The following is a 10,373-nucleotide window of genomic DNA, read 5'->3' on the forward strand; positions in this document are numbered from 1 at the left end:
GACGATGCCATTTTTGAATCCCCCCCCACTCACCCCCCCACTCACCCCCCCCCCCACTCACCCCCCCACTCACCCCCCCACTCACCCCCCCCCCCACTCACCCCCCCACTCACCCCCCCACTCACCCCCCCCCCCACTCACCCCCCCACTCACCCCCCCACTCACCCCCCCACTCACCCCCCCACTCACCCCCCACCCCACCCACAGCAACGCGTCTTGCACCACCAACTGCCTGGCCCCGCTCGCCAAAGTCATCAACGACAACTTCGTGATCCTGGAGGGGCTCATGGTGAGACGCAGCACACACACACACAGACACACACACACACAGACACACACACAGACACACACACACACACACACACACAGACACACACACAGACACACACTCGCCCAGCCACATGCTGCGGACACTCCCCCTACTGCCCCTCCCTCTCCTCCCTCCTGCCCACTGCCACCCCCCATCTCCTCCTCCTCCATCCCCCCCCTCGCCCACCTCTCCCCCCCTCTCCCCCCCTCCTCCCCCTCCCACCCCCCTCTCCCCCATCTCCCCCCATCTCCCCTCCCCTCTCCCCCCCCTCTCCCTCCCTCCCCCATCTCCCCCTCTCCCCCAATCTCCCCCCATCCCCTCCCTCTCTCCCCCATCCCCCCCATCTCCCCTCCTCCCAATCTCCCCCCCTCCCCCCTCCTCCCCCACCCCCTCTCCCACTCCCCCATCCCCCCCTCTCCTCTCCCCCCTCTCCCCTCCCCCATCTCCCCTCCTCTCCCCCATCTCCCCCTCCTCCCCCCCCTCTCCCCCATCTCCCCCTTCTCTCCCCCCTCTCCCCCCCATCTCCCCCTCATCCCCCCCCCATCTCCCCCATCTCCCCCCCCACTCCCCCATCTCCCCCCCCTCTCCCCTCTCCCCCTCCCTCCCCTCTCCCCCCCTCTCTCCCCCCCCTCTCCCTCTCCCCTCCTCTCCCCCTCCTCTCCCCCCTCTCCCTCCCCCTCTCTCTCCCCTCTCTCCCCCCATCTCTCCCCCCTCTCCCCCCATCTCCCCCCCATCTCCCCCCCTCTCCCCCCTCTCCCCCCTCTCCCCCCCTCCCCCTCCCCCCTCTCCCCCCCATCCCCCTCTCCCCCCCATCTCCCCCCTATCTCCCCCTCCCTCCCCTCTCCCTCCCCCCTTCTCTCCCCCCTCTCCCCCCATCCCCCCCATCTCCCCCATCTCCCCCCCCACTCCCCCACTCTCCCCCCCTCTCCCCTCTCCCCTCCATCTCCCCCCCCTCTCCCCCCCCCTCTCCCCCCCCCTCTCCCCCCCTCCTCTCCCCTCCTCTCCCCTCCTCTCCCCCCCTCTCTCCCCTCTCTCCCCTCTCTCCCCCATCTTCCCCCCTCTCCCCCCATCTCCCCCCCCCTCCCCCCTCTCCCCCCCTCTCCCCCCCCTCCCCCTCTCCCCCCCCATCTTCCCCCCATCTCCCCCCTATCTCCCCCTCCCTCCCCTCTCCCTCCCCCCTTCTCTCCCCCCTCTCCCCCCATCCCCCCCATCTCCCCCATCTCCCCCCCCCACTCCCCCATCTCCCCCCCCTCTCCCCTCTCCCCTCCATCTCCCCCCCCTCTCCCCCCTCCTCTCCCCTCCTCTCCCCCCCTCTCTCCCCTCTCCCCCCCATCTTCCCCCCTCTCCCCCCATCTCCCCCCATCTCCCCCCCTCTCCCCCCCCTCCCCCCTCTCCCCCCCCATCTTCCCCCCATCTCCCCCCCTATCTCCCCCTCCCTCCCCTCTCCCTCCCCCCTCTCCCTCCCCCCTTCTCTCCCCCCACCCCCCCCATCTCCCCCATCTCCCCCCCCCACTCCCCCATCTCCCCTCCATCTCCCCCCCTCTCCCCCCCTCCTCTCCCCTCCTCTCCCCTCCTCTCCCCCCCTCTCTCCCCTCTCCCCCCCATCTTCCCCCCCTCTCCCCTCTCCCCTCCATCTCCCCCCCCCTCTCCCCCCCTCCTCTCCCCTCCTCTCCCCTCCTCTCCCCCCCTCTCTCCCCTCTCTCCCCTCTCCCCCCCATCTTCCCCCCTCTCCCCCCCTCTCCCCCCTCTCCCCCCTCTCCCCCCCATCTTCCCCCCTCTCCCCCCCTCTCCCCCCATCTCCCCCCCCTCTCCCCCCCTCTCCCCCCCCCTCCCCCCTCTCCCCCCCCTCCCCCCTCTCCCCCCCCATCTTCCCCTCCTCTCCCCCCCTCTCCCCCCCTCTCCCCCCCCTCCCCCCTCTCCCCCCCCATCTTCCCCCCATCTCCCCCCATCTCCCCCCATCTCCCCCCATCTCCCCCGCCCTCCCCCCTCTCCCTCCCCCCTTCTCTCCCCCCTTCTCTCCCCCCTCTCCCCCCATCCCCCCCATCTCCCTCCCCCCCCCACAGACCACAGTGCACGCCTACACGGCCACCCAGAAGACGGTGGACGGCCCCTCGGGCAAGCTGTGGCGTGACGGGCGCGGCGCTCACCAGAACATCATCCCCGCCTCCACCGGGGCCGCCAAGGCCGTCGGGAAAGTCATCCCCGAACTCAACGGGTGAGAGGCGGTCACCGTGAACACCCCACACACGGTCACGTGGTCACATGGTCACCGTGAACCCCCCACACGGCCACACGGTCACATGGTCACCGTGAACCCCACATAGCCACGTGGTCACCGTGAACCCCACCCACCCACACGGCCACCGTGAACCCCACCCACCCACACGGCCACAGTGAACCCAACCCACCCACACGGCCACAGTGAACCCAACCCACCCACACGGCCACCATGAACCCCACCCACCCACACGGCCACAGTGAACCCCACCCACCCACACGGCCACAGTGAACCCCACCCACCCACACGGCCGTCGTGAACCCCACACAGTGACACGGTCACCGTGAACCCCACCCACCCACACGGTCATCGTGAACCCCACCCAGTGACACGGTCACCGTGAACCCCACCCACCCACACGGCCATCATGAACCCCACCCACCCACACGGCCATCGTGAACCCCAACCACCCACATGGCCACAGTGAACCCCACCCACCCAGACCCAGGGTTCTCGTACCCAAGTTCTCAGCGTCGTTTTTCCATTGCCACAAAACCATGCCGTACCCGAGCTAGCCAGGGTGGTGAACTACCTATGACCTCACTGCCCATCCCACCCATCTCCCCCCGCCCCTCCCCCCACTCAACCTGGCCCCGCCCCCTTTCCCCCCTGGACACGCCCCTCTCCAACTGACCCGCCCCCTCTCACCTGGACACACCCCCCTCTCCCGCTGACCACGCCCCCTCTCCTTCTGGCCCCGCCCCCGCTCATCATGGCCCCGCCCCCTCGCCTCCCACCTCGCCTCCCACTGATCACGCCCCCCTCTCAACCTGGCCCCTCTCCTCCTGACCACGCCCCCTCTCCTCCCGCCCCTCCCCCCTTTCCCACTGACCACGCCCCTCTCAACCTGGCCCCTCTCTTCCTGACCACGCCCCCTCTTCTCCCGCCCCTCCACCTCTCCCACTGACCACGCCCCCTCTCAACCTGGCCCCTCCCCTCCTGACCACGCCCCCTCTCCTCCCGCCCCTCCCCCTCTCCTCCTGACCACGCCCCTCTCAACCTGGCCCCTCTCTTCCTGACCACGCCCCCTCTTCTCCCGCCCCTCCCCCCTTTCCCACTGACCACGCCCCTCTCAACCTGGCCCCTCTCCTCCTGACCACGCCCCCTCTCCTCCTGCCCCTCCCCCCTTTCCCACTGACCACGCCCCTCTCAACCTGGCCCCTCTCCTCCTGACCACGCCCCCTCTCCTCCCGCCCCTCCCCCCTCTCCTCCTGACCACGCCCCCTCTCCTCCCGCCCCTCCCCCCTTTCCCACTGACCACGCCCCCTCTCAACCTGGCCCCTCCCCCCTCTCACCTGGCCCCTCCCCTCTCCCCCTGCCCCCCTCTCCCTGCAGGAAGATCACAGGGATGGCGTTCCGCGTGCCGACGCCCAACGTTTCGGTCGTGGACCTCACCGTGCGCCTGGAGAAGCCGGTGAGTGAGTGATAGAGTGGGGCCACAGGCAAAGCGGGCCCGGGTAGCTCACGAGGAGTGGGGTGGTGGTGGTGGGGTGGTGATGGTGGTGGTGGTGGTGGTAGGGTGGTGGTAGGGTGGACCCAGCCATAGTGCGGTGGCGATCACGTGGTGTGTGCGGTGGCGATCACGTGGTGTGTGCGGTGGCGATCACGTGGTGTGTGCGGTGGAGATCACGTGGTGTGTGCGTGGTGCAGGCCACCTATGACGCCATCAAGGCCAAGGTGAAAGAAGCTGCCAACGGCCCCATGAAGGGAATCCTGGGGTACACGGAGGACCAGGTGGGTGTGGTGGTGGTGGTGGTGGTGATGGTGGTGGTGGTGGTGATGGTGGTGGTGATGATGGTGGTGATGGTGGTGGTGGGTGTGATGGTGGTGGTGGTGGGTGTAATGGTGGTGGTGGTGGTGGGTGTGATGGTGGTGGTGGTGATGGTGGTGGTGGTGGTGGTGATGATGGTGGTGATGGTGGTGATGATGGTGGTGATGGTGGTGGTGGTGGTGGTGATGGTGGTAGTGATGGTGGTGGTGGTGATGGTGGTGATGGTGGTGGTGGTGATGGTGGTGGTGGTGGTGATGATGGTGGTGATGGTGGTGGTGGGTGTGATGGTGGTGGTGGTGGGTGTAATGGTGGTGGTGGTGGTGGGTGTGATGGTGGTGGTGGTGATGGTGGTGGTGGTGGTGGTGGTGGTGGTGGTGGTGATGATGGTGGTGATGGTGGTGGTGGTGGTGGTGATGGTGGTAGTGATGGTGGTAGTGATGGTGGTGGTGGTGATGGTGGTGATGGTGGTGGTGGTGATGGTGGTGGTGGTGGTGATGATGGTGGTGATGGTGGTGGTGGGTGTGATGGTGGTGGTGGTGGGTGTAATGGTGGTGGTGGTGGTGGGTGTGATGGTGGTGGTGGTGATGGTGGTGGTGGTGGTGGTGGTGGTGATGATGGTGGTGATGGTGGTGATGATGGTGGTGATGGTGGTGATGATGGTGGTGATGGTGGTGGTGATGGTGGTGATGGTGGTGGTGGTGATGGTGGTAGTGATGGTGGTGGTGGTGATGGTGGTAGTGATGGTGGTGGTGGTGATGGTGGTGATGGTGGTGGTGGTGATGGTGGTGGTGGTGGTGGTGGTGATGGTGGTGATGGTGGTGGTGGTGGTGGTGATGGTGGTGGTGGTGGTGATGGTGGTGGTGGTGGTGATGGTGGTGGTGATGGTGGTGATGATGCTAATGGTGGTGGTGGTGGTGATGTTGGTGATGGTGCTGATGATGCTAATGGTGATGGTGCTGATGGTGCAGGTGGTGATGTTGATGTTGGTGTTGTTGGTGATGATGTTGATGTTGGTGATGGTGGTGATGGCGATGTTGGTGATGATGCTAATGCTAATGGTGATGCTGATGGTGGTGATGTTGATGTTGGTGGTGATGTTGATGTTGGTGGTGATGTTGATGTTGGTGATGATGCTGATAGTGATGATGGTGGTGATGGTGCAGGTGATGATGCTAATGCTGATGGTGATGTTGGTGATGATGTTGATGTTGGTGATGATGCTGATGTTGGTGATGATGGTGATAGTGATGCTGATGGTGGTGATGGTGGTGGGTGTGATGATGATGATGATGATGTTGATGGTGGTGATGGTGGTGGGTGTGATGATGATGTTGATGGTGATGGTGGTGATGGTGGTGGGTGTGATGATGATGATGATGTTGATGGTGGTGATGGTGGTGGGTGTGATGATGATGTTGATGGTGATGGTGCTAATGGTGATGTTGATGTTGGTGATGGTGGTGATGTTAGTACTGATGGTGATGGTGGTGATGGTGGTGGGTGTGATGATGATGTTGATGGTGATGGTGCTAATGGTGATGTTGATGTTGGTGATGGTGGTGATGTTAGTACTGATGTTGATGGTGGTGATGGTGGTGGGTGTGATGATGATGTTGATGGTGATGGTGCTAATGGTGATGTTGATGTTGGTGATGGTGGTGATGTTAGTACTGATGGTGATGGTGGTGATGGTGGTGGGTGTGATGATGATGTTGATGGTGATGGTGCTAATGGTGATGTTGATGTTGGTGATGGTGGTGATGTTAGTACTGATGGTGGTGATGGTGGTGGGTGTGATGATGATGTTGATGGTGATGGTGCTAATGGTGATGTTGGTGATGTTGGTGATGATGCAGGTGGTGTCGACTGACTTCAATGGCGACACGCGCTCATCCATCTTCGACGCCGGTGCCGGCATCGCCCTGAATGACCACTTCGTCAAACTCGTCACCTGGTACCTGCAACATCAACATCGTCATCATCACCATCATCATCATCACCATCATCATCATCATCAACATCATCATCACCATCAACATCATCACCATCATCAACATCATCGCCCTGAATGACCACTTCGTCAAACTCGTCACCTGGTACCTGCAACATCAACATCGTCATCATCACCATCAACATCATCATCATCATCAACATCATCATCACCATCAACATCATCACCATCATCAACATCATCGCCCTGAATGACCACTTCGTCAAACTCGTCACCTGGTACCTGCAACATCAACATCGTCATCATCACCATCATCATCATCACCATCAACATCATCATCATCAACATCATCATCACCATCAACATCATCACCATCATCAACATCATCGCCCTGAATGACCACTTCGTCAAACTCGTCACCTGGTACCTGCAGCACCATCAACATCGTCATCATCACCATCATCATCATCACCATCAACATCATCATCATCATCAACATCATCATCACCATCAACATCATCACCATCATCAACATCATCGCCCTGAATGACCACTTCGTCAAACTCGTCACCTGGTACCTGCAGCACCATCAACACCATCATCACCATCATCAACACCATCACCAACATCATCAACATCATCGCCCTGAATGACCACTTCGTCAAACTCGTCACCTGGTACCTGCAGCACCATCATCATCATCACCACCATCATCACCATCAACATCATCATCATCACCATCAACATCATCATCATCATCATCAACATCATCGCCCTGAATGACCACTTCGTCAAACTCGTCACCTGGTACCTGCAACATCAACATCGTCATCATCACCATCATCATCATCACCATCAACCTCATCATCATCATCAACATCATCATCACCATCAACATCATCACCATCATCAACATCATCGCCCTGAATGACCACTTCGTCAAACTCGTCACCTGGTACCTGCAACATCAACATCGTCATCATCACCATCATCATCATCACCATCAACATCATCATCATCATCAACATCATCATCACCATCAACATCATCACCATCATCAACATCATCGCCCTGAATGACCACTTCGTCAAACTCGTCACCTGGTACCTGCAGCACCATCATCACCATCAACATCATCATCATCACCATCAACATCATCATCATCATCAACATCATCATCAACATCAACATCATCACCATCATCAACATCATCGCCCTGAATGACCACTTCGTCAAACTCGTCACCTGGTACCTGCAGCACCATCATCACCATCAACATCATCATCATCACCATCAACATCATCATCATCATCACCATCATCATCACCATCAACATCATCACCATCACCATCATCATCGCCCTGAATGACCACTTCGTCAAACTCGTCACCTGGTACCTGCAGCACCATCATCATCATCATCACCATCAACACCATCAACATCATCATCATCATCAACATCATCGCCCTGAATGACCACTTCGTCAAACTCGTCACCTGGTACCTGCAACATCAACATCGTCATCATCACCATCATCATCATCACCATCAACATCATCATCAACATCATCATCACCATCAACATCATCACCATCATCAACATCATCGCCCTGAATGACCACTTCGTCAAACTCGTCACCTGGTACCTACATCAACATCAACTCCATCAACATTACCAACATCAACACCATCAACATCATCGCCATCATCACCATTAACATCATCACCAGCATCTTCATCATCATCATCAGTATCAACATCATCATCAACATCATCAACATCACCATCATCAACACCATCACCAGCATCTTCATCATCATCAACATCATCGCCCTGAATGACCACTTCGTCAAACTTGTCACCTGGTACCTGCAACACCATCATCATCATCACCATCATCACCATCACCATCATCAACATCATCATCATCATCATCATCACCATCAACATCATCATCATCAACATCATCGCCCTGAATGACCACTTCGTCAAACTCGTCACCTGGTACCTGCAGCACCATCAACACCATCATCACCATCATCAACATCAACATCATCATCGACATCATCTTCAACATCATCACCACCACCGCCACCACCACCATCACCACCACCACCATCACCACCATCACCACCACCACCGCATCTCACCCCACGTGTCTCTCCCCCCGTCCCCTCCTCCCCCCTTCCTCGGCCGCCTTTGTCTCCCCTCCCCCCCAGGTACGACAATGAGTTTGGCTACAGCAACCGCGTGGTCGACCTCGTGCTCTACATGGTGAGCAAGGACAAGTGAAGAAGACAGCCACCAGCCAGAGGCTCATCGCTCCAAATCAACTCTCACACCCCCCCCCCCCCCTCACCAGATCGCTCGCTCACCCGATCGCTTGCACACTCGCACACTGACACACTCGCACACTCGCACACTCGCTCACACACTCACCCACTTGCACACTGACACACTGACACACTCACCCACTCGCACACTGACACACTCACCCACTCGCTCACACACTCACCCACTTGCACACTGACACACTGACACACTCGCACACTGACACACTCACTCACTCGCACACACACTCACTTGCACACTCACTCACTCACACACACTCACCCACACACACACTCACACACCCACTCACTCACACACTCACACACCCACTCACACACACACTCACCCACTCACTCACACACACACTCACCCACTCACTCACACACACTCACTCACACACTCACACACCCACTCACTCACACACACACTCACCCACTCACACACTCACTCACACACCCACTCACTCACACATACACTCATCCACTCACCCACTCGCACACTCACCCACACACTCGCACACTCACCCACACACTCGCACACTCACCCACACACTCGCACACTCACCCACACACTCGCACACTCACCCACACACTCGCACACTCACCCACACACTCGCACACTCACCCACTCGCACACTCACCCACACACTCGCACACTCACCCACACACTCGCACACTCACCCACACACTCGCACACTCACCCACACACTCGCACACTCACCCACACACTCGCACACTCACCCACACACTCGCACACTCACCCACACACTCGCACACTCACCCACACACTCGCACACTCACCCACACACTCGCACACTCACCCACACGCGGGGAGGAGGTGGTGGGGGTGGTTTGTTGGACACCACGTGGGGGTTGCTGTGATGAATAAACGGTGAACATGAAAACGAACAGTGGCCGAGTGAGTGAACGAGTGAGCAAAGGAGTAAGTGAACGAGCGAGGGAGTGAATGAACGAGTGAATGAACGAGGGAGTGAATGAACGAGGGAGTGAATGAACGAGCGAATGAACGAGGGAGTGAATGAGCGAGCGAGTGAATGAACGAGCGAGGGAGTGAGTGAACGAGCGAGGGAGTGAGTGAACGAGTAAGTGAACGAACGAGTGAGTGAACGAGCGAGTGAACGAGTGAGTGAACGAGTGAGTGAACGAGTGAGTGAACGAGTAAGTGAATGAGCGAGTGAGTGGACGAGTGAACGAGCGAGTGAGTGAACGAGTGAACGAGTGAGTGAACGAGCGAGTGAGTGAATGAGTAAGTGAGTGAACGAGGGAGTAACTGAACGAGTGAATGAGTGAGGGAGTGAGCGAAGGAGTAAGTGAACGAGCGAGTGAACGAGTGAGTGAGTGAATGAGTAAGTGAGTGAACGAGGGAGTAACTGAACGAGTGAATGAGTGAGGGAGTGAGCGAAGGAGTAAGTGAACGAGCGAGTGAACGAGCGAGTGAGTGAATGAGTAAGTGAGTGAACGAGGGAGTAACTGAACGAGTGAATGAGTGAGGGAGTGAGCGAAGGAGTAAGTGAACGAGCGAGTGAACGAGTGAGTGAGTGAGGGAGTGAGTGAACGAGTGAATGAACGAGTGAGTGAGCGAAGGAGTAAGTGAACGAGTGAGTGAGGGAGTGAGTGAACGAGGGAGTAACTGAACGAGCGAGTGAGGGAGTGAGTGAACGAGGGAGTAACTGAACGAGCGAGTGAGGGAGTGAGTGAACGAGGGAGTAACTG

At 58.8% G+C, this 10,373-nt stretch overlaps 1 protein-coding gene across 1 annotated transcript; it reads left to right on the forward strand.

The window, feature by feature from the left end:
- Positions 1 to 207: 207 nt before the first annotated feature.
- On the forward strand, positions 208 to 9,532 carry LOC144954850 (glyceraldehyde-3-phosphate dehydrogenase; the record flags this gene model as incomplete). The annotated part of the gene is made up of 6 exons (XM_078885250.1): positions 208 to 289; positions 2,374 to 2,525; positions 3,924 to 4,002; positions 4,239 to 4,322; positions 6,216 to 6,313; positions 8,529 to 9,532. Coding segments are annotated over 6 exons (568 nt in total), but the record flags the coding sequence as incomplete, so codon positions are not given.
- Between the last annotated feature and the right edge of the window lie 841 nt (positions 9,533 to 10,373).

Source organism: Lampetra fluviatilis, unplaced genomic scaffold (assembly GCF_964198595.1).
Source record: "Lampetra fluviatilis unplaced genomic scaffold, kcLamFluv1.1 SCAFFOLD_1121, whole genome shotgun sequence".
In the NCBI taxonomy this organism is placed as follows: Eukaryota; Metazoa; Chordata; class Hyperoartia; order Petromyzontiformes; family Petromyzontidae; genus Lampetra; species Lampetra fluviatilis.